General features: G+C 43.9%; 2 protein-coding genes across 2 annotated transcripts in view; one reads left to right on the forward strand and one right to left on the reverse strand.

Moving 5' to 3' along the window:
* Positions 1-21,850, reverse strand: part of hspa12a (heat shock protein family A (Hsp70) member 12A) — a 373,254-nt gene extending 351,404 nt beyond the window's left edge. The window contains exon 1 of the mRNA XM_086258187.1: positions 21,607-21,850. Coding sequence (XP_086114313.1) covers positions 21,607-21,622 — 16 coding nt within the window. The 5' untranslated portion in view covers positions 21,623-21,850. The remainder of the gene's footprint in view (positions 1-21,606) is intronic.
* kcnk18 (potassium channel, subfamily K, member 18) lies at positions 2,460-27,750 on the forward strand. The gene is made up of 3 exons (XM_086258190.1): positions 2,460-2,715; positions 2,870-3,013; positions 26,132-27,750. Exons 1-3 carry the CDS (start codon positions 2,487-2,489, stop codon positions 26,959-26,961), a joined length of 1,203 nt encoding a protein of 400 aa, XP_086114316.1. The 5' UTR covers positions 2,460-2,486; the 3' UTR covers positions 26,962-27,750.

Raw genomic sequence — 27,750 nt, forward strand, 5'->3', positions numbered from 1 at the left:
TTAACATGAGTTTATATTCATCCTCATACGTATCAAGGCCCTTCACCTTAAAAATGTGTTATTTCTTAATTATCTCAGACACATTCTTGTATTTTACATTTTATCACTGTTTCAGTTGCTACTTCTTCAGCTTGTTATAATACTGCCTCACAGGGACCCCCACTACGTTATATTGTTCCTTCTCACACTACTTCAACACTTGGAAACACAATAAATGTCTTGATTCCTGAAATGGGAACATGAATAGTGTCGACATCAACATAGGTGCAGTCGCTCTAATCAGTGATCACCTGCAAAGGACAGTGCTTTTACTTAACATCCACCAAAGACCCTCACAGGGCAAGATGTTCAGGGTAATACGTTCATTTTCACTTTTTATCACATTTTCTCCGGTCTGGGACACTCGGGGGTGGATACGCTCAAAACAGGAAACAGAACCGCCAAAATGAAGGACAGACAACATAGTACAGTTTCTGAAAATGTGCCCATTGAGTTTGTTGCTAAAACAAAATCCCACTCCACCATAGCTGCTCAATTACATTTTATTTTTATAGCATCAAATCATAACAAAGAGTGATATATTGTAGGGTAAAGATCCTCCAAGAACTCAAAGAAAACCTCAGCAATCAGTGAACAACCAGGGACAACAAGTAGGAACAGCACACCACAAGAACCCAGCAGCAGAACCCAGCAGCAGAACCTGGCTCAGGGCGGAGCAGCCGAGGGAGGAGACGGGACAAAGACGGCGCTCTGCTGTGGTACAGATTAATAGTAACTAAATGAAAAGGTGTGTATAAATACATGGAGAGTGAAAAGAGAGGAATGTATTAAAAACACAAAGTGCATCATGGGAAGCCGTCAGCAGCATTGGCCTATTTCAGCATAAGTAAGGGTGAGTGTTGCATGTATGAAACGCACACTGTTTCATTCAAACAGTGGTGGGTACGTAACCTGACGCAACTTAACTTACGCAGTAAATTTTAGAGCTTTTACCTGAGGAGACGTTTGTGTTCACCTTCACCCACCGTCTGTGCCAGCGCTGCTTTCTATCCTCAAGTGTTCGGTTGCTGTAAGTGCTTTCTACCAAGCATTCACACTCATGGACGGGTGCCATTATCTTTCCCAAGGATATTTGGACTAGAGCAGCCAGGGATCGAACCATCAACCATCAGTAGATGACCTGCTCTGCCTCCCAAGCTACAGACACCCCCGAACGGCTAAGTTTAAAAAAGAGATCTGTCACAATAACTTACAGTGCAGAATATAATTATTTGATTCCTTGACAAATTTGTAAGTTTTCTGTAAGTATCTAATTTTTAAGGATACTTTCACAAATATACTTAAGCTGCAAACTGTAATTTAAAATGCACTCATTGATTTATTTACAGCTCACAACCACAGGTGTGATTAGACCATCTGTGCCTTCTCAAGTCATAAACTCAGGAATATGTGCGCTTTGACGTTGTTGTGTGGTGAATGTGTTGCAGAACTCACACTTGTAGGTGAAGCGGGTGGAGGGAACAGGAGTGGAGGACAGCCACTCAGAAAGCAGAAGACCAAGAGGTTTTGTCCACTATGCTGGATGCACCGCCGGTGAGAGCACAGGCAGCCGCAGAGTCAGATTCTCAGAAGAGCGTCACGTGGCAGCTCTCTGCTCCCCGCTCACCTGCTCTCCACAGTCATCTCACATTCCAGTTTGCCCCCCACCCCACCTCGCGCCCCATGTTTGCACATTTGGTTTTTTAGTTGGTTTCAATTTCAGCTACTTTGTGTAGTCAAATCTGATGTCCTTCCTCTTTCAGACATGTCATGTAAATCCACACCCATCGAGTCTCATCATTTTGTTACAGTTTGCCCAGTAAATCTAATAGTTTTTGTTTGAACCTCAGTGTTATGACTCTGCTCCTGGGAGCCACCTCTTGCCTTTCTGATGCCCTTCTCCCACAGGCCAAAGATATGCAGTAATTTGTGATTGTACAGGTATGAATATGAGAGGATGGTTGTCTGTCTCTCTGTGTCCTGTGACAGGTGATCTGTCTAGATTGTACCCACCGGGATAGGGTCCTGAAGAAAGTGGAAGAATGGCTCTTGTAAAGGTTTATTTGTAAAGATATTCAAAATAAAATACAAGTTAAAGTTGAAAGAACTGTGTAAATGTGATTTTATGTAGAGATGCGGGTTAATATGTGGGCCACCCTGTCTGGGCTGCTGGGTGTGTTTTTGGGAGTGAATTTGATCTCTGATCAGGAACAGAAACTTGTTCGGAAAAGTTCAACTGAAGATCATCAAGGGCGTAACTTTTTATTTATTTATTTTTAACCACGTGCACTAATTAAAGTCAAATCATTTCCGCTTTGGCTGTGCGCGGCCCCGCGACGGACTCGCGGTTCTCTGCACTTGGCAGAAGAGAGACAGACCGACGCAGTCAGCAGTTAACGGAACTACAGGCGCTCTCCTCACGGACTGCAGGCGCTGCGGGGACGAAGATGTCAGTGAAAGCGAAGAGAACAATAAGTGTAAAGAATGAGTCCAAGAAGTGCGCGGCGCGCTTTTGGAGGTTCGTTCCGCACCTTTTGCTGTGCTCCTCTTTGGTGGCATACGCAGCGCTGGGTGCGCTTATTTTCCAACACATCGAGGGAAACACACCGTCCGCTGTCCAGGAGGAGTACCACAAGTTTCTGTGCCGAATGGTAGAGACCGTACAAAGCCTCACCGGTGAGCGCTCACAAAACTCTGTTTGTAGCAGATCAAACGTGTCTTTGATGAACTTAATTATGGGTTTGGTAATTAAACAGACTTTATATTATCATTGTATCAGTAGCATCACTGATTTGCTCTGCACTGGGATTTTCTCGTCTCTCTTTCTCAGCTAATAGCACCGCCACTGAACAAATAGTGGAGGGAGTGACGGAGAAAATGCAGAACGAGTTCCAGCCCATATGGTTCCAGAGACCTGATAGATGGGATTTTTTCGGCTCTATGTTCTTCTGTTGCACTGTTTTCACAACTGTTGGTAAGTCCGTTATGATGCCGTACTAATCACTAAACGATTATGTGCTTTTTTATTTAAGTTTTATGCAAATCCGAAGAAGAGAGTGGGTCAAAGATATAAAGTATTCCGTCTTCTTGTCAAAGAGTAAAACTCTAACATATGTCAGTCTTGCTACTACCAGAAGAATAATCAGCTAAAACTCAACTGAAGTGGCACAAAACCAACAAAAATATCTGAGGCTACACCCAATATTTTCATATTGGGTGTAGCCTTCAATATGAAACCGTTCAAATGTATGTAAGTTTTTCAAATATGAGGTTTCATAAGACAGAGCCGTCAAGATATACAGTAAACCACAGCAACATATATAACTGTGGATTATTTAGCTGGGCAAAAAGTCATATTTACACAGACAATCAAGTGTCCTGTTGTATCAAAGGCAGGACTGTGAAATTATTGCCTGACTGTGAGGGCGCAGGTTGTAATACTCCAAATGTGGCTTTGCATTCAGACATTTAGGTGATTCGTCTCCTAAAAAGGGGACTGACTGACTGTTTAAAGTGTCTGTGAGGAAGTTTAGCTTGTGCTATGTACTGGGTGATAGCTTATTTTGAAAAAAGCACCACTTCACATCTAGTTGTGTGGATGCCTCACAGGCATCCACACTATTGAGTTCCTGTTTCTCTTTATTCTTTATTCCACTATAATCTAGTTGCTTCCGTACGTTTTTTGGCACTTAGCTACTTCCTCAGTTTTCAGCCGATTTTCACCGTTCAAACTCTAAACTGTTCTGGTTTTTCTGGAGATGGGTGCTATGACTTTTGGTGTTTATTACTATTATACTTTTTAAAATATTACACTTTTTTCCTTTTTTTGTCCCATTGAAATGAATGGAAAACTTCCACAATTCTGCTAAAACTTGCTTGTCTTTGAAACTTAACGACCTCCTCATACTTTCATAGTATACAAATACATAGTATTTGTACCCAATCATAGTATTTCTGTCATATCATTGTATTTGTGCCAAATCATGGTATTTTTGCCAAATGATAGTATTTGTGCCCACTTAATATTTCTGTTATGTTATGTTATAGTATTACTACTAAGTCGTAGAATTTCTGTTATGTCATAGTGTATCTGCTGAATATAGTATATGTGCCAAATCATAGTATTTTTACCAAATCATAGCCATGTTTTGGCACTGATCACCACCTGCACTCATGTATATATCTTTCTACGTAGCACTTTTAATTCTTATTCTTATTTTTATTTTCATGTCTATTTAAGCGCAATTTATGACATTATGTTTGCACTGAAGCACCGCAGCAATTTCCTAATGTTGTAAACCTGCTCAACATTTGGCAATAAAACCCTTTCTGATTCTGATTCTGATTCTGCCAATTCGTAGTATTTGTACTAAATCACAGTACTTGTGGCAAATAATATTTTTCTGTTATGTTATAGTATTAGTACTAAGTCGTAAAATTTCTGTTATGTTGTAGTATATGTGCTGAATATAGTATATTTGTCAAATCATAGTATTTATACCAAATCATGGTATTTGTGCTAAAACATAGTATTTCTGCCATATTATAGTATTTGTGTAAAAACATAGAATGTCTGCACAACCAATATCTGTTATGTTATAGTATTACTACTAAGGCATAGTATTTCTGCCAAATCATAGTATTTGTTTCAAATCATAGTATTCGAACCAAATCATGGTATTTGTGCCAAAGCATCGTATTTGTACAAAGTCATAGTATTTCTCTAAATCATAGTATTTCAATCAAATCTCAGTAGTTATGCTAAAACGCAGTATTATTGCTAAATCACAGTATTTGTACCCAATCATAGTATTTCTGCTAAATCATAGCATTTGTGCCAAATCATAGTATTTGTGCAAAAACACAGCATGTCTGCAAAATCGAAGTATGACTGTTATGTTATTATATTACTACTAAATCATAGTACTTCTGCTTTGTCATAGTATTTGTACTAAAATGTAGTATTTCTGCCAAATCATAGTATTACTGTTATTTCATAGTATTTGAGCGAGATTACAGTGTTTCTGCAAAAACATAGTATTTCTGCTAAATCATGATATTTCTGTTATCTTATAGTACTTGTACTCAATTATAGTATTTGTGCCAAAGTTTAGTATTTCTGCCAAATCATATTATTTCTGCTAAATCATAGTGTCTGCCGAATCCTAGTATTTGAGCCAAAGCATAGCATTTGTACCAAAACATAGTATTACTGCTAAGTCATAGTATTTGAGCCAAATCATAGGATATGTTCTCAAACTGATCTCCCTGTTGGAGCTCAGTCTGGGGGGAGTTTTTTCTCCTTATCTTTCCTCATGTGGTGCATTTTCCATTGTTATACCTCTCTGACCTGTCTTCCCCATGTGATGTTTTCTGTAATGTATCTATGGTCGGAGGGTAAGATGGCGCCGCCATTGCGTGCAGTAGGTCAGCAGCCTTATGAAATTTCCCCTTGTGGGACTAATAAAGGTATATCAAATCAAATCAAATCAAAAAACATAGTATTTCTGCCAAATCTTAGTAATTTTGCTCAATGATAGAATTTCTGCTATGCTGTAGTACTTTTTGCTTGATTATAGTATTTCTCCTAAGTCAATGTATTGCATGTAAATCATAGTATTTCTACCAAGTCCCAGTGTTTCTGCTAAATCATAAATAATGTTTTAGCACAAATTGTATGATTTGGTTCAAATATTATGATTTGGCAGAATTTTCTATGTTTCAGCACATGGACATTTGGCAGAAAAAATATTATTTAGTATAAATACTAAGTTTTAGCAGAAATACTATGTTTTAGCACAGATTTAGCTAAATACTATGATTTGTCGCAAATGCTATGATTTCGTACAAATGCTGTGATTTGGCACAAACACTGTGATTTACCAGAAATCCTGTGATTTGGCAGAAATAATATCAATTAGTTCAAATATTATGATTTAGAAGAAAGACTATGTTTTAGTACAAATACTATGTTCAAACTTTAAAAAATTCTGCTATTTCTGCTAATGTGTGCTATGACTTTTGACCATTGAAATGAATGGAACACATTATCAATGTGGTCACTAATTTTGCTTGCCGGGTTGAGCTGTTTTTTAGCTCAGTGAGATGAGCAGCCATTCTCAGAGCGAGAGGCCCGGGTTCAACTCTCGCTTATGGCAACAATTTTTTCAGTTAACAGTTAAAAAATTTTAAGTCTTTTCAACACATATTTTAGCTTCTTCACCCCTTTTCAGCAAAATTTTCAGTTTTTTCACCCCTTTTCAGCACAAATCCCAGCTTTTCTTTTTGTTGTTTTCAGAAAAAAAACTATTTTCAGCAGAAATTCTGCTGATTCACCTCTTTTCAGCACAACGTTTTGCATCTTTACCTTTTTTCTGCAGAAATTCTGCTGATTGACCTCTCTTAAGCAGAATTTTCAGTCTTTTCACCTCTTATCAGCGCAATTCTCAGCATCTTCTGCTCATTTCAGCACAATTGTCAGTCTCTCCATCTTTTTGGTTTTGATAATGACTTTGGCTCAGTGAGTTGAGTAGCCACCTTGAGACCAGTAGGGCCAGGTTTGAATCCTGCTCATGGCACAATTTCTTTTCACCTCTTTTCAGTACAAATTTCAGCTTCTTTACCCCTTTTCAGTAGAGCTTTTGACTTTTCACCACCTTTCAGCAAAAATTACTGCTTCTTCACCTTTTTTCAGCATAATTTTCAGTTTCTTTACCGCCATACACTTTTTGCAACTTTTAATCTTTTTCAGCTATTTTCAGCAGACAGCTTCAGCGTTACGGCATCCACACAGCATTTTCGCAGGAAACGCAAATTTTTTCTAGTTTGTATTGTTATTCAAAAATGATGCTTCATAGGAAAACACACACTTTCTAAACTCTCTAAAACAGGCAAATTGCTGATGCCATTCATGGTTACAACTTTTGCTGATGTTCTGTCAGTAAATAATGGCACTAAGCAAAGACGCAGACCCAAGATAGCCAACACAGGAGTTGTTAGGTAGCTTTAAAATAACTGCAAGATGAAACTTTACTCCCAGGTCCAAATCACTCTGGAGCACGTTATCCTCAAGGTTGTCTCTACACACTGCTGCATTCAAAGAAAGGTTAAAATATCAATACTACAGTCTAAATATCAGGAGAGCAAATCAATATGCTTTCAGATGTGTGGCTACATGTTGGTCTCCCAGTTCCTTCCCATAGCATGATGGTGCCATCACTTTGCTTATTGGGGAGGTGATGAGCAGTGCCCGGTTTCCTCTAGCCATGATGCCTGGCATTCAGTCCAAAGAATACAATATTTGTTTCATCAGACCAGAGAATTTCTGGAAAGTTTTCTTCTCTCTACAGAGCAATACTGAAGCTCTGTCGGAGTGACCGCCAGGTTCTCCTCCCTAGCTAAGGTTGTTCTACCTGGATTGTTCAGCTTGGCCTGGAATTTTCTGTGTCAGAGCTCTACAGACAATTCTTTGCACATCATGGCTTTGTCTGTGCTCTGACATGCACTGTCAGCTATGGGATCATATCTAGACAGCTGTGTCTGTCGAACTCATGTCCAAAAACTCAGTTTACCACAGGGGGACACATGTGGTGAGTTTCATCCAGTCTCCCTCCCAATCCAGACCATCCATCCACGCATCCATCCGTTTATCCATCCATCCGTCCATCCATCCATCCATCCATCCACGCATCCGTCCGTCCATCCATCCATCCATCCACGCATCCATCCATCCACGCATCCATCCATCCATCCATCCGTCCATCCATCCATCTATCCATCCGTCCATCCATCCATCCATCCATCCACGCATCCGTTCGTCCATCCATCCATCCATCCATTCACGCATCCGTCCATCCATCCATCCATCCATCCACGCATCCATCCTTCCATCCATCCATCCATCCACGCATCCATCCACGCATCCATCCATCATCCATCCATCCATCCACGCATCCATCCATCCGTCCATCCATCCATCCACGCATCCATCCATCCATCCATCCATCCGTCCATCCATCCGTCTATCCATCCATCCATCCATCCATCCATCCACGCATCCGTTCGTCCATCCATCCATCCATCCATCCATCCATTCACGCATCCATCCATCCGTCCATCCATCCATCCATCCACGCATCCATCCTTCCATCCATCCATCCACGCATCCATCCATCCGTCCATCCATCATCCATCCATCCATCCACGCATCCATCCATCCGTCCATCCATCCATCCATCCACGCATCCATCCATCTATCCACGCATCCATCCGTCCGTCCATCCATCATCCATCCACGCATCCATCCGTCCATCCATCCATCCACGCATCCATCTATCTGTCCATCCATCCATCCACGCATCCATCCATCCATCCATCCACGCATACATCCATCCATCCATCCATCCATCCATCCATTCATCCAAAGAGGCCAAAAAGTTCAGTCTTTGTTTCACTGAATCAATGAATGTTGTTTCTTATGGTCTGAGAGTCATTCAGGTCCATTTTGGCAAACTCCAACGCCTTGGTCAAAGAGTTCCTTGGTCAAGAGAACCCAATGGTGACTCTGACAGAGCTCCAGGGTTGCTTTGCACATGACCCTGACCGAGGCCCTTCTACCCCAGCTGCTCAGATATTTAGTTGACATTCTCTCTCTTTCTCCTTTAAGGTGAAACTACCATAGAAAATGACTTCTTATTGTAATTTCTAATAGCAATATCACATGTGTGTTTTGTCTTGTTTTAAAGAAAACATTTTTACACATTCTAAATTTGTTTACCTTTGCTAGTGTGGCATCGTGATGCAGCACTAATAAGGCCTTTAAAACCAAGCCTGTGATACTGAGCATTATTGACTTGTTACTCTTCTCTGGTCAGTCTTCATTTGCTGCGGTCTGCCTTACTTGTGGCTTGATGCACTTTTGTGCTAATGACTGTGTGCTGATATTGCAGTATTGACATTGTCAGGCACTAAACGTACTTCCCATGTAAGGTACATTTTAAATATATATATATATATATATATATATATATATATATATATGTATAGAACACGTTGTTTTAGGGTCTCGTGTGTTTACTAAGGTCAGAATGTATTTGATAGTAGATTTGTTATTTCTCCCCAGTCACTGTCTGCAGTAGTGATTATAATATAATCATTGTGTGCATAGATGTTTCCTCATAAAGCGAGTGACCTCTCTAAACATTAGTAACCACAGCAACAGATAGCCTGGTTAATTAATGATTGTATGACTCTGGGCATTGTTCAGGCTTCACGGAAATGATGCCTCTCCTCAAACACAGCATCCCTCCATCCGAGCGAGAGTTACTTCAGTCAAATGACCAAATGTATTGGATGCTGACAGACTTTAAATGTCATGTCCTCCACAGCACAGACTACATGCACCTCCAAAAATGTACATTCAGAATTTATAAGCCCCCTTCTTTGAAGGTGTTACAGTGCTGTCAGTACTTGAAATTATGTTACTCACTGAGCATAGTTTCAACTAATTTAATACAGTCACATATAAAAAATCAGTCCAACAAGCAAACATCCAAGAACAAATCATGTCTTTCTTTATCGATGTCTAATGATCAGATGGTCGCTGGGATTTGGATTGTTGGGATATCTGAGGCTCTGTAAGTGTGCTTGGGACCAGTGCCACAAAGATCACTGACTCTTCTCTTGGTACACTTTGCAAAGGCACTTTCTAAAACTAATCAGAAGCCTACTGCACTTGATGTCCGGGAGGGGAGCTACGAAACATATCATGTTGACAACGCGAAACAGCCCGCCAATCATGCAGCAGCTACACATCCCAAATGGAATCAAGCTGTGTTTACCACCACACGTGACTGAGGTAAACTAGTCAGTCAGCCATCGTTTTACATCAGAACACATTAAAAATGTTTCCCGATGTGAATGTCTGCATGCTCTCAGTTAGAAGTCAGCTGCAGAGTGCTGCTCTGTCCATCATGCACAGACAACTGTGATATCGCCCACTGTCTGGTTGATTCTCTAGTTTGACGCCTACATGTGGGGGTTTTGTCTACTGCAAAGTTTTGTTTGTTTGTTGTTTGTTATTTGTTTTTGTAAGAGCCAGAACTGATCATCTTTGATTGATAAGAGTGGCATGCCAAGTTCAGCTAAGGCTAAATGTGTGAATTTGTGTTGGCCATTTTTCCACGGGAGTCTAAAGATGTTGACTTGCGTTGGTTTTTGATTATCAGGAGTTAATGTCAGTATATACTCACGAAATATAGATAATATTTTTAAAGATAACTAAAATTTGATATGTTAATTATGAGAAATGGATCGAACTCTGTGAGCGAGTTCAGCAAACCACTTTGTTTTCATTTTTTAAGCCTTTTTTGACCTGGAATTGACGATCTTGAGATTAACGATATCTTTTGTAAGACTTGGGCTGACATAGGCAGCATCAACCCTGGCATTTTTTCCAATGTGACCAGAATCTTGAGCTTCACCTTACCCAGGTTTAAGCCCAGGAATAACCTGCTGTGAGATAGCAGTGCTAACACTGTGTATTTTACTGTCGTCATGTCAGATACCAGACACAGTTTTCAGTTACCTGTAGTTTCCATTCTGTCCCTCTGACATGTCAGTGTTACTGTATCGCTGCCTGTAGTGCTCCCACTCCTCCGCCACCCCAGTGCCCAACTACAGACCTAAAGAGGATGTTTACTCCTGACTCCTTGGCTTCTATGTTTATATTTAAGGGAGTGTTAACGTCAAACTGTATTGCTCTAATAAGTCAATCATTTCAAATTTGAATGCTCTAACTCAAAATTTACATACTGAACATATACATTAGGAACCCCTCTAACTAACCCACGCAGAACTCGCATGGACACAGGGAGAAGATACAAAGGAAGGGCCCACCCAGATGGCGGCGTTGAAACCGGGACCTTCCTGCTATGAGGCAGTGAGTGGGGTTAAGTTCACTCCAAACTGCCCATTGGTGTGAATGTGAACTGTTGTCTGTGTCTCCCTGTGATGGACTGGTGATCAGCTGGGATAGGCTCCAGCACCTCTCAGCCTGAGTGGGTTCAGCAGAGGATAAAGGCTAGATGGATGGATGCTGTCAGAAATGTACAAATTTCCATGATTTCCACAGCTGATTCTGTTGCTATTCCTTATTCATAATTTATCGTTATGATGAATAATTATTGATGAATTTGTTATGGTTATATTGTAAGTGCTGAGTAAACCATTCTTAGCTGGAACTGACCTGATTTGATGTGTAAGAGCCTTGTGTAGATACATTAGTGTTACTGTCAAACACATCACAAGTGGTAAAGAGATCTAATTGCTAATGGCTTAGCAGCTACAGGAAGCCCACAACTCTCCAAAGGCGAGGCGCGTCCAGAGGAGAAGGCCTTTTACATAACCGCAAAAAAGCTTATTAGAAGTTGTAGAGGTTCAGAGGAACATTGTCTGCTGTGTTGTCTTGTAAGCTGAAGACTTCGTTCAAGGCTCACAGCAAGAGTGCAATTTGTCAAAAATTTCTCAAGGGCTTTTTTGAACAGACCAACATACTAGTTCTCTTTTAAAAACATAAATTATTTCCATTCTCACACAATACCGGAATTATTTCAGGAAAAAAATTACCAGGGTCAAAATTATTAGCCCCCCTGAAAAGCTGCCATAACACAAACCAGTAATGTGCTTTAACTTTGCTGAGCTCAAAGCTTGTCAAATCAAAGTGTATTATGATAGGGAGCTGGTGTGACCTCTGTGTAGTGTCTTCTCTGGTCTGCATTCACAACAAAAAGGCAATGGTTAGAATGCTCTCTTTTTAATGTCGTGGGCAATCAGCACAAAATCTCGCAGGAATCCTCCATTATTCTGAGGATTACATTTCCACTTGCAGTGTGATCGTATAGTGGTAAATTTATACAACCAAAATAGAAAAACTTCAACACCATTAACATTGCATGTTAAATTTCCCAAATGAAAGGAATATAGAAATATATTTTAAAGCTGTACATGGAACAATGTAAATTCTCTAAACAGTGTGGCACAGTCACATACCTGCATTCACAACAAAAAGGCAATGGTTAGAATGCTCTCTTTTTAATGTCGTGGGCAATCAGCACAAAATCTAAACGGGAAAGCAACAACAGAGTTAGCTAACTATGCTCCCATTTTGTTTCCTCTCCTCACAATAAAGAAATCTCACATAAACGTGCACTCAGTTCAACATAAAGACTGGAGAAATGACCCGCAACAAATGATGTATAAACAACAAAAATAATCGGGTCAGACTGTATTACTTTAACAGCCTGCGATATGATTTTTCCTCCCCACGACATTTGCGCATTCCTTACCTCGCAGGAATCCTCCATTATTCTGAGGATTACCCAGAATCCCTTGCCCTTTGTGAATATTGCAGGGTGACTTTTTCGACAGTAGGTGGCGCCAATGTCCCATTTAGCGGGATTTAACTTCGACTCTATTTAACTATGTTACACACACCCCCCTTAAATCCTGCTAAATTGGGGCATGACAACAGAAAAACAGAAACTTCCAATGCATAAAACATAACAGTGTGACCGTGGGAGCACAATATAGTTCAAGTCAGTTAAAAAAAACTTTCCATATGGAATAAGGCAAGCAAGAGAGCGGCCAATTCCCCTGCCAACCCAGATATGAAAGATGCCGTATACACCTCCCATGATGTGAACATTGCTCCACGCAGGTATTACCCAAAACGTTCTGAGTAACAGCACATTTGCAAAACGGCTAGTAATCTATCCTGAAAACATATTTCGCACAAATGAAAACAAGGAGTCAACTGTCGACACTGAATCATCAACCTGTTGTTCATTGATCTCACAAATGAGACGTGTTGGAGGTTTCACAGGTCTACCTGATCTAGTACAAAGAGGTGGTGGCTGTGTACGCACTACACGGTCCTCTGTACTCAGTCGTGTGTCAGTCACAAGATCAGGGGAAAGGACATGTGCAGCATCTCCCGCCAGAAGCTGCGAGGAGGCACTCCAGGACACAACAGATTCAATAGAGGGGGCAGGGGAGGGCAACCGGGAAACCAACGGGTCACACACAGCAGGCGGGGTCACAGTCGATTCTGCCTCAGAGGTTGGGACGCTGAAAGCCGCACCAAGAGAACACGCAGGTTGACCAACCGCAGAGTCCCTGTCACTTGCTTGGTCCATCTGCATGAGCCAGCGAACCGTCTTCGTCTCACCATCCTGCACATCACCTGGAAGTTCTGGTTCACCTTGTCCACTATCCACAACAGAGGGGCAGGTTGACACTGGTATGCACTCGTTTCCTGCAGGAATGAAACTCACAGGAAGTAGTAGGTTTCGGTGAACAACTTTTTCCCTGAGAGTCACAGGGTCTCTGATGTGGTACACATTGATGTCAGGTTTCACAGACACCACCTCAAAAACTGTGGATTCCCATTTGTCAGCGATCTTCCTCTTTCCTCTCTCACCACGATTAGCAAGCAAGACTCTGTCACCGACTGAGAGGGGCGCACCCTTAGCCTTGCGGTCATAATTCTTCGCCTGGCGAGCCTGGGCAATACGGCTGTTCTGCCTGGCAATGCGGGCAGCCTCAGACAGGTCACGCTTCAAATGGGCGACAAATTCACCGTGGTCAACAACGGCACCATCAGGGAGAACATGCTGGAAAACAACATCAACAGGCAGACGAGGAATTCTCCCAAATACGAGAAAAAAAGGTGCGAAACCTGTTGTTTCATGTTCAGTGCAATTGTAGCAGAACGTCAACATCTGAAGCATTTGCGGCCACCTGGCTTTGGATTGAGGGGGCAAAGCCCGTATCATGTTTCCCAAGGTCCTGTTGTATCGCTCGACAATACCATTCCCCATTGGGTGGTAAGGAGTGGTGTGTGATTTCTGGATGCCAGCCATGTCCAGGAGCTCCTTAATGAGTTGACTCTCAAAGTTGGCTCCTTGATCAGAGTGTATACGTCTGGGAAAGCCGTACACACAGAAAAAGTCATTCCACAGGCGGCGAGCAACCTGCTTGGCAGACTGATTCTTACAAGGGAATGCATGCGCTAATTTGGAAAAATGGTCTGTGACAACCAAAACATCAACGCACTTTTTGTCAGTCTGTTCAGCAGTCCAGAAGTCGATGCAGACTAGCTCCATCGGTTCAGTGGTACAAATGCTGTCCAGTGTGGCACGGTCATTCGGCTCTGGGGTTTTCCCAACCACACAACGAAAACAGCCTTTCACATGATTGATGATGTCACGCTCCATCCCTGTCCAAAAGAATCTCTGCCTTGCAAGAGACAGGGTGCGGACTTGGCCCTGATGACCCGCCGTATCATGGATGCCTCGGAGAACTTCAGTCTTCAGAGTGTCTGGGACAACAAACTGGTAAATCGTCACGTTCATGTTCCTGTCTTTCTTCACCTTATACAACATACCATCTTTAATCAAGAGTCTGGACCAATGTCTGAGTAATTTCATTACACCACGGGACTCGCTAGCACGTTCATGCCTGGTGGGCCTCTTGTGACGCCGGACATAAAAGGAAACTCTGCCCAAAACCTCATCTTGTTCCTGCAGGTTAGCGAGTTCACTTCTCGGCGTACAGGCAGGACGGGCAATAGTTGGGACCTGAGGGATATCTGATCCCACACCTCTCACATGGCTGATACCACCAGTGTCATGCGCAGCCAATGCAGCAGAAACATCCTGTGACGAGAGAGAACCTTGAGGGTTAGCTAGGATACTTGTAGCTCCTTCCTCAGACTGATCCACAACCAACTGGCAGTTTGCAGCACACCGAAACATATCCTGCACAGTCCCATCCACCAGACCGTGCATTTGGTTCAATAGGGCAGCATAAGGTTCAGTGACTAGCCTGTGGCCTATGCACGACTGGACAAATGGCTCTCTACTCAATGCATCCGCGACAACATTTTTGGTGCCAGGGACATACTTCAGTTCAAAACTGTATGCTGCAAGCTTTGAAACCCATCGTTGCTCACATGCATCTAACCTAGGCTTGGTTAAGATGTATGTCAGCGGGTTATTGTCCGTCCACACTGTGAAGTGGCTCCCTTTCAGCCAATGGCTAAACTTGTCACAGACTGCCCATTTCAGAGCAAGAAACTCCAAACGATGCGCTGGATAGTTTAGCTGAGAGTGTGACAGGGTCTTACTGGCGAATGCCACTGGTCTGGCGATGCTACCATCAGGGGGCAACTGTGAGAGGACGGCTCCAAGGCCGTCAAAGGAAGCATCAACTGCAAGGAGAAAGGGCGCAGTAAAATCTGGATGGGCTAATGTGACACTATGCACAAGTTCATGTTTTAGGGCCTTGAATGCTTCCCTGCACTCATCAGTCCAGTCAGCCGGAGACAGCTTCACGTGGCCCCTTTTAAATTTAGGCTTACAGCCTCTACCTCTCTTGCGTAGCGCAGCTGGTTCAGCCACAAGATCAAACAGTGGCTTAGCTTTTGCAGAGCACCGCTCGATAAAATGATGGTAGTAGAGAACCATCCCCAGGAAGGATCTGATTTTCCTTGCACATGGTGTCACCCCGTCAGACTCCATCAGGTCTGCTTCCTCCACATTGTCTATAGCCTGCACTTTACTTGGGTCTGTTTTCACACCCTCACCACATATGATGTGTCCCAGGAACTTCACAGACCGCTGAAGAAAGTGGCATTTCTTTGGTGCGAGCTTCAGGTTGTTGGCAGAAAGTCGTGAGAAAACCATCTGCAGACGTTCAAGAGCCACCTGTTCGGATGGGGCATAGACCATAAGGTCATCCAGATAACACAACAAACTTGTGAAGTTCTCATCACCAAAAATGGACATCATCATTCGCATAAAAGTAGCAGGACTATTTGTCAGGCCTTGAGGCATCCTGTTATATTCATGAAGGCCAAATGGGGAGGAGAATGCCGTGTATTTTTTGTCGTCCTCGTGGAGTCTGACATTGTAAAACCCCGATGTGAGATCCATTGTAGAAAAAAAAACATTCCCACCAAGTGCTGCGAGGGCGTCTGACTGATGAGGCAATGGATGTGCATCTTTAACTGTTCTTGCATTTAACCATCTAAAGTCATTGCATATGCGCAGGTCACCATTTGGCTTAACAACTAAGACAAGGGGGGATGAGAATTCACTCTGGGACTTACGGATTATCCCTGACTCCTCCATCTCATCTAGGGCAGTGCGAAGCTTCTCGTAATGGCATGGTGGGACCCGTCTGTATGGCAGTCTGAAGGGCTTGTCGTCCACCAGGCGGATTCTGTGGACAAAGTCAGCAGCCTCACCGCAGTCCATTTTGTGCCTTGAAAAGATGGACTCATACTGCTCAATGAGTCGCAGCAGCCTATCTCTCCATTCTGGGGAAACTTCACAGGACGAGAGGTCCAGGTCCTGCAGGCCCAAATCACACAAGCGCTGTGACATCTCCGCTTCTGATCTCAGTGCGGGCGACGAGTTCTGTGTGTATTGTGTACTGGATCGAATTTGAACAGGTTCAGGTAAGTCCTGCACAGAAAGACAGGGGGACACATCAGCAACCTTAGCATTTCTCCTGAGAGTGAGGGGCTTGTCGGAGGGATTCACCACTTTAACAGGGACCCAACCATCCCCAAACAAGGAAGTGACAACTCGCCCCACTAGGATCTGTGCAGGTTTGGATCGAGACTGAGTGGGTTCAATAATGACAGCACTTCCCACCGCTGAGGCATCAGGAGCAGGCAGCTTAGCCCACACTAAATGTTCAGACAAGGGCTGCAAGGTGACGCGTCTCTTAAGCTTTGCAGTGCCAAAACTTGGAGGCATTGCTCTGCCACCACAGTCATCAGAATAGGACAGCAAAGTTGCCAAATGAGGAAAAGCATCATCCTGGGTACCAACAGTCATTTTTAACTGTGAAATAAGCCACTTTATCGCATTGCTGCCCAGAATCATGTCATCAGCCTGGCCCGGAACCACCAGAACAGGAATCACCACCTTAAAGCCATATATTGACACTGTAAGATCATACATAGCAGAAGGCGTAACGAGGTGACCCCCACAACCAACAATGACAACGTCTTCAGCTGAACGTCTCTCAATATCAGGTATCGATTGTGAAAGGTTCTCATCAACTGTCTCACTTATGGTGCACGCCATAGATCCACTGTCCACTAATGCTTTAAGAACTTGTCCACCACTAGTAGTCACTGCAGAGTAGAGTAAACTATCAGTGTTTGAGAGCCTATGCAAGCCCTGTGCAATCAGTGTTTTATTTGGCGGGACAATGCCACTGTAAGTGGAATACAAAGTGTCATAATCATTAATATCAGTCACATCCAAGATGGGAGGCTTACTTGCTGGATCTGCGCTGTCCTCCCCTCCACGCAGATCGTTCAGTTTCCCTGATGACCACTGGAAGGAGTACACTTGCCCTCTGGGCAGTTACGTCTCGAATGACCAGGTAGGTGACACATGAAGCACAATCTGTTTTCCCGACAGTGCGTGAGTGTGGAGTGGGAGCTATCTCTGCAGATGGAACATGGTGTGTCATCTAAGCCCGGTATTCTCGGCAGTCGGGCACTCTGTCGCCTGGCATTAGCTCGAGCATAGCCTGGGCCTTGAAGCAGCACCTTCTCTAGCATGCTGATCAACCTCTCAATAGCAGAGCCATCCTGACTCACAGCTGGCCTCTGCTCATGGTCAGCCAAACAAGGAGTACCATTTGTGCTAACCTCTGCCTTATTCACATAGACACAGTTACCCGTCTGTGGAGGAGACTGGAACCCCTTACCCAGGTGATACTCATCCAGTACCTCCTGAACTTCACGAGCTGACCATTTATCACATGTTTTGGTTCTAAAAATAAGAGCCAAGTCTCTGCAGGGGCAGTGTCTGATGAACATGCGTGCAACCTCCACACCAGAGTTCTCAAAAGATTTCCCCTGCTCCTTAACCCTTGTGTGGTGTTCGTATTTTTGTTACTCAGCCAGTGTTCATGGGTCTGGTGGACCCGCTAGAGTTTTGGCTTTCCAAATTAACACTATCAAACAATTTTATGTTAAATTACTCAACAGATGTTTACTTCATCCCAATTACAAGACATATGAACAGCAAACATGGTTAATTTTTTCCCTTTACCTTTGTTAGATCACATTTATGAATTAATGTGCTTCTCGTTTTTCTTTTATATAAAATGTTATAAATAAATCAGTTATAATCAAGTGGAGTGAGTGGAAAGACACAACACATTTACACGTGAAAAAATAATTAATTCTTTAATTTTTCTTTTGAAAAAAACTGAACACGGGTCTCACAGACCCGAACACCATACAAGGGTTAAGACAGTTGCCAACAACATCAGCAGCCTTGTTCAGCCTCAGCCAGTACTCATATGGATCCTCCCGGTCCTTCGGCAGGGTGGAATAAAAGTCAGCCAGGGGCACAGACGAGCACTGGGTGGAACTAAAATGTTTGTGCAGAAGTCTGTAGATAGCTTGTGGATTATGCTGGACATCAATTCCACTATTCCTCACACCAAATTTCACAACATCTTTTGCCCTGCCTCTCAGATGCATCAAAATCTCCTCAGCTTGGTTTTCTGGAAGAATGGCACTCTTCTTTATGTAACTCTGCATGGCTTCCTGCCACTCATCAACAGACAATGAGTCTGAACTCTCCCCCCGAAACACAGGTGGGTCTTTAACCTGTCGTGGAGCCACCAGCTGGACTTGAGAGAGATCTAGTGAGCGGCTGGAGGGGAGATCTGTTGTTTCATGCGCCACCTCAGGACATGTATATGTAGCAGATGCAGGGCTCGAAGTGTGTGGCGTAGTCAGGTGTGACAGAATGCTATCAGCCAGGCGTTGCCCAATTTGCTGCACAATGTCGCTCATTTGGTCGACTAGACTCACATCAGTTATTGGGGGGTCTGAGGTAGATGACTTAGTGCACTGTACTGACTGCGACTCAGCCACCAGCTCACAAGAACTATCTGCTGCTCTATGCCCCACCCGACAGTCACCCAGTGAAAAAGGAACAGTTGTGAACCCTCTGCCCCTACCCACAACAAGGGGAGTCACATTTGGGGTGTCATCAGAGTCACTTAGATCCATATCTAGCAGAATATTAATAGAGCTAAGGTGGACTTAATACAATATGGCAATATACAAAGCCAATATAAAAGTATGTCCAACAGTCCCCAAAGTTTGATTCCGTTGCCCAACAGACTAAACAATAAGGCAGCTGATGCTCCACGATGATGCTGTGATGAGAAGACACCAGCCCGATTCAGCAGCGTCACGAACGAGTCACGGCACCAATGTGACCTCTGTGTAGTGTCTTCTCTGGTCTCGCAGGAATCCTCCATTATTCTGAGGATTACATTTCCACTTGCAGTGTGATCGTATAGTGGTAAATTTATACAACCAAAATAGAAAAACTTCAACACCATTAACATTGCATGTTAAATTTCCCAAATGAAAGGAATATAGAAATATATTTTAAAGCTGTACATGGAACAATGTAAATTCTCAACAACAACAGAGTTAGCTAACTATGCTCCCATTTTGTTTCCTCTCCTCACAATAAAGAAATCTCACATAAACGTGCACTCAGTTCAACATAAAGACTGGAGAAATGACCCGCAACAAATGATGTATAAACAACAAAAATAATCGGGTCAGACTGTATTACTTTAACAGCCTGTGATATGATTTTTCCTCCCCACGACATTTGCACATTCCTTACCTCGCAGGAATCCTCCATTATTCTGAGGATTACCCAGAATCCCTTGCCCTTTGTGAATATTGCAGGGTGACTTTTTCGACAGTAGGTGGCGCCAATGTCCCATTTAGCGGGATTTAACTTCGACTCTATTTAACTATGTTACACTGGGTTATGTTTCAGTTTACACACAGTATAAAAACGTCATGAAGGGTTTGAGCAGTCACTTCAGAAAGCATCATGCCAATAACTGATGTGAGATCTGTCCCAGAAAGACCCCAGAACAACTGCCAAGACACTAGTAAATGACTAGAGCTGAGTTTCAAAGACAGTCACTAGAAACCTTTACAGAAACATTCACCCGCAAGCCTAAAGCGGGTACATGAAAAATGTTGGTAACAGATCCTTAAGTCCTGTAAGTTGCAAGGTGAGAATCAGACTTCTTGGCTGTGCACATGCCACAGGCGCTTGATTGGATCAGGATCCTAGGAATTTGGAGGCAAAGTCAACACCTCAAACTCCTTGTTGTGTTTCTCACACCAATCCTGAACCCTTTTTGCTTAGTGGTAGGGTGCAATATCCTTCTGAAAAAGGTGCCAGCCATTAGGGAACACTGTTTCCATGAAAGAGTACATATGGTCTACCTCAACGATCATTGTTGTAGGTGGTGTGTGTTCATTCTGCTTCTGCCGTCCTCAGCTAGCCATGACTACAGCAGGTTCACCACTTTTCCTTCCTTGTATCCTGTTGTCTAACAATCACAGTTTGCTCTTTGTCAAACTTCTCAAATCCTTATCCTTTCCCATTTTTCCTCTTTCCTGCACATCAGCTTTTAAGGACAAAAACTTCACTTCCTCCCTGAGAGATACCTCCCACTATCTGGTGTTGAAGAGATAAGCATAATAGACTCCAGTTTGTGCATGTAAATGGAGAGTCCTCTTCACACACTGAGGTTAATTATGGAGTTCCACAGGGTTCAGTGCTAGGACCAATTCTGTTTACATTATACATGCTTCCCTTAGGCAGTATCATTAGAAGACATAGCATACATTTACACTGCTATGCAGATGACACCCAGCTCTATCTGTCCATGAAGCCAGATAACACACACCAATGAGTTAAACTGCAGGAATGTCTTAAAGGCATAAAGACCTGGATGGCCGCTAACTTTCTGCTTCTTAATTCAGATCAAACTGAGGTTATTGTACTCGGCCCTGAAAAGCTTAGAAATATGGTATCTAACCAGATTCTTACTCTGGATGGCATTACCTTGGCCTCCAGTAACGCTGTGAGGAACCTTGGAGTCATTTTTGACCAGGACATGTCCTTCAACGCACATTTTTTTTTTTTTTTTTTTTTTTTTTAAATGACATCAGAAACAGCAGTATGCGACATTACGTGATGGCAGAGCTTCAGTTCATCCTTTGTCTTTTTTTTTTTTTTTTTTTTTTTTAATAAATAGGACAGGGGGAATGAATGAGAGAGAGGGGGAGAGAGAAAGAAAGAAAACCAAAGGGGAGAAGAGACGGTGAGAAGGGGGGGGGAAGAGAGACAAAAAAAAAACAAAAAAAAAAAAACTCCTGGGTCACCTGTATGGAGAAAAAACAAACAAACAAACAAACAAACAAACAAACAAACAAACAGAGGAGACAGCAAACAACAAAGAGCAACATAATAATAGAGAAAACAAAGCACCATCACAATAAACTAGCTAGTCATAGATATCAATATTTACTAAATAATAAACGATATTGTGCAGCACGCAAGATAGACAGCGCACAGTGTGCTTTGAGGCAGCAGCCAAGAAAGCTTTAGTCCGCGTCTGTGAATACCCATGTGTGCATACCTGTGTGGATCAGCATGCTTGCATTCCAAAGGTTTCTCCATGTAATGATCTGCTAGGGAGTGTGGGGGGGCCACAGCCCCGTCCTCCAGGGTGTGAAGCGGGTATGGAGGAGATCAAAACTCCAGACATCCAGAGGCCCCCAGAACACAAGAGACCAAGGAAGACCAACAGAGGGGCAGCCGCGCCACTGTCCCAGTAAGAGCTGAGGAGAGTCCCAGATGAGGGCTCGCCCAGCAGCCGCGGAGCAGAAGTCAGGGGGAGTTGCAGTGACGCGCCCGTGAGCTCCGCCGGCCCCCAGCTGCGCCTGAGTGACCGAGCCCTAGGCCGAGAGGCCGGGGGCACCCCACCTCCAAAGGGGCCCGAGCGAGCCCCAGGCCCCAGGCCCCGACAAGCGGCCGCCAAGGAGTGAGCCGGTGTGTACCCGGACGCCCACCCCCAGACACAAAGAACCACCAACACACCGACACCTGAGGGAGTCCGCCACCGGCAGGGGAAGTGGTGGTGGGTGGAGATAGGCCTCCAAACCTTGGAGGGCCTGAGGTGTCCCCAGAGAGGTGGCGCCTGATACCCAACCTGACATATAGACACAGACATACAGGCACACACAGACACAAACATCCATTCCCACCCTCATGCTCTCATATGCACTCACTCCACACTCAACCAACGTGGAGACAGACATAAAGAGACGCTGTACACACAATCACACTCCCCAAGCGTACTCTACAAACCGGGTCTAGGTACCCTTGCCCCTGGAGGGGGGAATTGCACCCAGACCCAGGTGGTGTTACCCTTTTCCCTGCGGTGGGGAGAGGCAGACCACCCCGACTCCGCAGCAGCAGGGAGGCTCCACACCCCAGACCGCAGTCGGACGGCCAACTCCTCCTATTAGCCCTCCCGCTCCAGCAGGCCGCAGAGAATGGGGGTGGGAGAAGACTCCAAACCTCCCTCCACCCGCTCATTGTAGTGTTGATGCATATGTGTTCTAAGGTGCAATTAAAACCCAGGAGGGCATGGAGCTACCTGCCAAGGAGCAGCAGGTAAGCGCATAGTCCCTCCTGCTAGCCCTCAATGACTAAGTGTATTTAAAATTGAGAGGTGGGCAACGACGTCAGGGGTGAGGTATACACCCTGATGGTGATTTGGACTCCGTGATTGTGCCCACCCCCAAGATCCTATATGTATGTGTAATGAGAGTGTGAATAATGTGAATGTCTAAGTTGTGGGATAAAATTGAGGCAGAGGCAGCCAGAAGGGGACAGGGGGGGGAGGGGGGGTGGCCTCCCCTGCATCCTGGTGACATACCCCCACTCCAAGGCCCTGCATGTGTGGGTGGTTGTGGAGGAGCGGGAAGAGGGAGGCAGCTGGAGATGGGGAGGGAAGGAAGGGAGGGGCAGGTAACCCCTCCCTGGGGCCAGCTCCCCCGCTGACCCCAGTAGGCACTCCCACCCTCCGCGACCCGCCAGGGAAGGGGGGCCCAGGCCCATCAGACCGGGGCCCAGTGCAGTAGCGCCCCCCGGCTCCACAGAGCCCTGGACAGTCCACCCAACCCCACCACAGAGAAAACTGCACCCACCCCACCAACCACACATCTTCCAGACTACATAAGACGGTAAACGCCCAGGCTGAGATCTTCCTCCACCTCTCCTGTATCTCCCCCTCCTGCAGAGAGTTCCTGAAGAGAAGAAAGCTCCTGCAAGATGTGACCATCCCCCCCACCAGTTGAAGAGCCCCCCAGGCGGCTCGATGCACCGGCGGCACCCTGCTCCAGGGCTGGGCCCCCATGCACCCACCCGCCCACAACCCCGGCAACACACCAACCAGGACCCGAGCCCCCGAGGCCCGGCCCGGGCCCCAGCCCAGAGACGGAGCGCCCCCAGAACCTCACGCCCATCCCGGACCCACCCAGGGGCAGCCAGGTTGCCAGGTCAGTAACCCGCGTCCGTCAGCACAGACCCTCCCCTAGCCCCGCTGCACGCAGCCGCGAGGAAACAGTCACCTGAGAGCCAACAGAGCCCTCAACCGGACGTGACCGCTACCCCGGGTTGAGCCCCCCAAGGAAGATGCCTCCGGGGAACCCCCCGACGCCCTAAGCCTGTCCCTACCCCCTCACCAATCACAACAGTGAAGGCGGGACCAAACTATGACCCCCCACCCCCACTAGGTGATGGAGCTGATAAAAGGGGCCCAGAGCAATTGATCTGATGTGGTGGCAGAGGCTGTGTCAAGACTAATGTAATCTAATAGATAATTTCTATATTGGTTAGAATTAAGATTATTTTTATTTTTCCAGTTCATGAGGACTGTTTTCTTGGCTATGCATAGGGCAGTGAAGATCATATGGGCTATATTCTTTTCTGAAGTGACATTATCTAAGCTGCCCAACAAACACACTAAGGGGGAGGTTGGAATGTTACATTTCAGACACTTTGATAAGTCTTCACATATCTCGCGCCAAAACTTTTGCACTGGTGGACAGAACCAAAGAGCGTGGATGTAATTGTCTGGTGTATTGCCTTGACAGTGTGAGCAGTTGTTGGAAGATGTAAAGCCCATCTTGAACATCCGATGACCTGTATAGTGCACTCTATGAAGTATTTTGTATTGTATTAATTGCAGACTGGGATTTTTAATTAATTTAAAAGTTTTTAAGCAAATCTGAGACCAGAAGTTTTGGTCTAGGTTGACTGATAAATCTGCTTCCCACTTTGCAGTAGGAAGGGATATTGATTCATCTAATTTAGAAAGTGTTCTGTATATTTTAGATAATAATTTGGGGGATTTAAGAGTAAGAAAATGTGCCGCACTTAGTGGTGTTTGTAATTCAACTTGACTGAGGTTAAATTTCTTTTTTACTATGGATTTAATTTGTTGATATTCTAAAAACCTTGTCTTGTTGATCTTCAACGCACATATTAAACAAATATGTAAGACTGCTTTCTTCCATTTGTGCAACATCTCTAAAGTTAGAAATATCCTGTCTCAGAGTGACGCTGAAAAACTAGTTCATGCATTTATTACTTCCAGGCTGGACGACTGTAATTCATTATTATCAGGAAGTCCTAAAAACTCCCTGAAAAGCCTTCAGCTAATCCAAAATGCTGCAGCAAGAGTCCTGACAGGGACTAGAAAGAGAGAGCAGATTTCTCCCGCTTTGGCTTCCTGTTAAATCCAGAATTCAAAATCCTGCTCCTCACATACAAGGTCTTAAATAATCAGGCCCCATCTTCTCTTAATGACCTTGTAGTACCATATCACCCTATTAGAGCACTTCGCTCTCGCTCTGCAGGCCTACTTGTTGTTCCTAGAGTATTTAAAAGTAGAATGGGAGGCAGAGCCTTCAGTTTTCAGGCCCCTCTTCTGTGGAACCAGCTTCCAGTTTGGATTCAGGAGACAGACACTATCTCTACTTTCAAGATTAGGCTTCAAACTTTCCTTTTTGCTAAAGCATATAGTTAGGGCTGGACCAGGTGACCCTGAATCCTCCCTTAGTTACTGCTGGGAATTCCTGTGATGCATTGAGTGTTTCTTCTTCAATTAACTTTTTTACTCACTATGTATTTATATTGCTCTCAACATTCAATTATAGGTTGTTATTAGGCCAGCAGCTATTGATTTTTTTAGTAATTGATTCATCTATTTTCCATCATTAATTGAGTAATCAGACATAAACACTTTTGTCTTATTCAGGAGCAATAATAAATATCCAAAAGAGGAAGAACACAGGTGCTCATTGGTTTCCATTTGAGAAATTTCAGTGTTTTTTGCTTCGTCCATTTCATTTGTCAAAAACAAAAAAAGAAACCTTTTGCATTTACTTACCATATTAAATGTTATTTTTTAAAGAAAACATTTTCTTAAATGCAAAAATATATAAATACTCTCAAGTAGAGTCAAAGTCAAATAAAATCAGATAAATATGCAATAAAAATGAATCTTTACTCTGAGTGTTTGAGTGTGAATGAGTGTGAAGTTTGTCCTGTGCTTTGATGCAAAGTGTCTGTTAAAAACAAGATGTTATGATGTACATTTTTACTGGCTTGTGAAAAAACTTTTATGTTCATATTTTTAAATGTTACTGCAATTTAAGTAAGACAGTATTTTATATGATTTCACTTTCAATGTGAAAATGTTATGAAAACCTTGAAATAAGCACAGACTAGTACATCTGGTGCCCCTGTAGACCCCATGTACGTCAGCCTTCATCAAGCTGTATAATTAAAACATGCTTCAGACTAAGCTAACAGTTCATCTGCATGTTGTTGGTCACTGCACATGTGTAAAACACACAGTGGTGGATGGAGCAGCTACAAAGTTTCTTCATGTCAGAGTTTGTTGATCAGGAGCTTTGATGCTTTTTCCCAGCGCAGGTTTTCATGGTGATCACAGGAGCTGTGCTGTTTTCAAGTATAACAAGAACGTTGTCTAGAAGGGTCATGATCACATTTTTCCTACACAAACGTTACCAAAAGCCAGTCCTATAATTAACAGTTTAATTACAGCTTTAAAATGTCTGTTGTTTCAGGTTATGGGGAGATCTATCCCGTCACCCTGCCTGGTAAGGTGGCGTGTGTCTTCTATGCCATGGTGGGCATCCCTCTTATGCTTCTGGTCATCCTCGATGTTGGAGACTTCCTTGCTATGGTGATGTCTAGAGCCTACATCCATGCTCACACCCTTTCCAAAAACCTCTTCTCCCGCACCTGGTCTCCATGGAAGACTGAGGAGAGAGACTCGAGCCGCCAGGTCCTGGAGGATGGTACTTTTGTCTTCAGCCGTGACGTTGTGATCCGCGAGCCCCTCGACATCCGACAGGTGCTCCGCAGCCAGGCAGATGTACGGCACAAGTCCATCCAGCTTCAAAACAACAAAGAGATTTTTGAAAAGATTCTTGCCAGAGAGAATTTACTGAGGGAGGGTCCACTGCTCAGGACGCTGTCCTGCCCAGAGCTTGATCGTCTGCCACCACCACCCAAAGGATATGCCTTGTGGGATTTCACAGGATTAGGAGATGAAATGGAAACACTGAATGTCCCCTTCGTGCTCATTCTTTTCATCGTCTTTGCCTACATTTGCTTTGGCGGCTTGATTCTGCCAATATGGGAACTTGATTTTAAACACTTTGATCCCTATTACTTTTGCTTCATCACCCTCACTACCATTGGTTTTGGTGATATTATACCCAAGCACCCCAAGTTCTTCATGCTTACCTCGCTGTTCATCATTGTCGGCATGGCTATCATGTCCATGGCTTTTAAATTGAGCCAAACACGAATTGTAAGCTGTTACCGCCAATGTGTCAAGTTCATCAGCAGAGGAAACGTGGAAACCTTTAAGAACAGCAAAAAGGATTAGGTCACCGAGAGAGTCTCTGCCTCACTCTTGGCTTTGAAACAGGCCCATATCAGGAGCCAGTAGGAGTTGCATGCCTTTTTTCTTACAAGCATGAGTAAAGGAAAAAGTTGCATGTGCCCTTCACGATTGCGCGCTGAAGGAGGTTTACATTTTCACAGCTGTAATAATGAGGCTAAACATTTGTTTCTACGTAGAGACAGTGAATCACAAGTTTTCCATGTTGTTGTGGTTGCCTTATACATCAATTAGCTACACATAAGTTATTAATGTGATTGGGATTTAGGGAATTGGACTGGGGACTGGCTAAGCCACTCCATGACCTTAATCAGCTTCTTTTTTAGCCATACCTTTGTTGCCTTAGTGGTATGTTTCAGGTCATTGTCCTGCTGGAAGACCCACCCATCATCAGTGTTCTGGCTGAGGGAACAGAGATGCATGTCAAACATATAAAAAGAAGAATCACAACAACAGTTGTCACCTTCTCACCTGCCTTATACACGTCTACAGTCTTGTCCGGATGTCTTTTGGCAGAACCTCTTGGCCTTGTTGGTGGAGAGGTTGGAATGAAAGAAATTGCTAACCATCGGCGAGGCTGTAGGTGCTCAAATATTTCACTCAGTAACATGCAAATCAATTTATTTATTTAACTTTTATGCAATGTGTTTGTTTTTCTGGATTTTTGGTTGATATTCTTCTCTCTCTATTAAAATGAAACTACCATACAAATGATAAACTGTTGATGTCTTTGTAAGTGAGCAAACTTACAGCAGCAAGGTATCAAATAATCCT

The sequence above is a fragment of the Aulonocara sp. 'chitande type north' Nkhata Bay genome, linkage group LG13 (assembly GCF_057382095.1).
Source record: "Aulonocara sp. 'chitande type north' Nkhata Bay isolate Kocher_YH1m ecotype deep benthic linkage group LG13, A_spYH_male_GT1.1, whole genome shotgun sequence".
In the NCBI taxonomy this organism is placed as follows: Eukaryota; Metazoa; Chordata; class Actinopteri; order Cichliformes; family Cichlidae; genus Aulonocara; species Aulonocara sp. 'chitande type north' Nkhata Bay.

Coding starts and splice junctions, on each gene's coding strand:
- kcnk18 (XM_086258190.1), top strand. CDS start 2,487: ATGTCAGTGAAAGCGAAGAGAACAATAAGTGTAAAGAATGAGTCCAAG. Junction 2,716..2,869: donor GACCGTACAAAGCCTCACCG/GTGAGCGCTCAC, acceptor TCTCTTTCTCAG/CTAATAGCACCGCCACTGAA. Junction 3,014..26,131: donor CACTGTTTTCACAACTGTTG/GTAAGTCCGTTA, acceptor CTGTTGTTTCAG/GTTATGGGGAGATCTATCCC.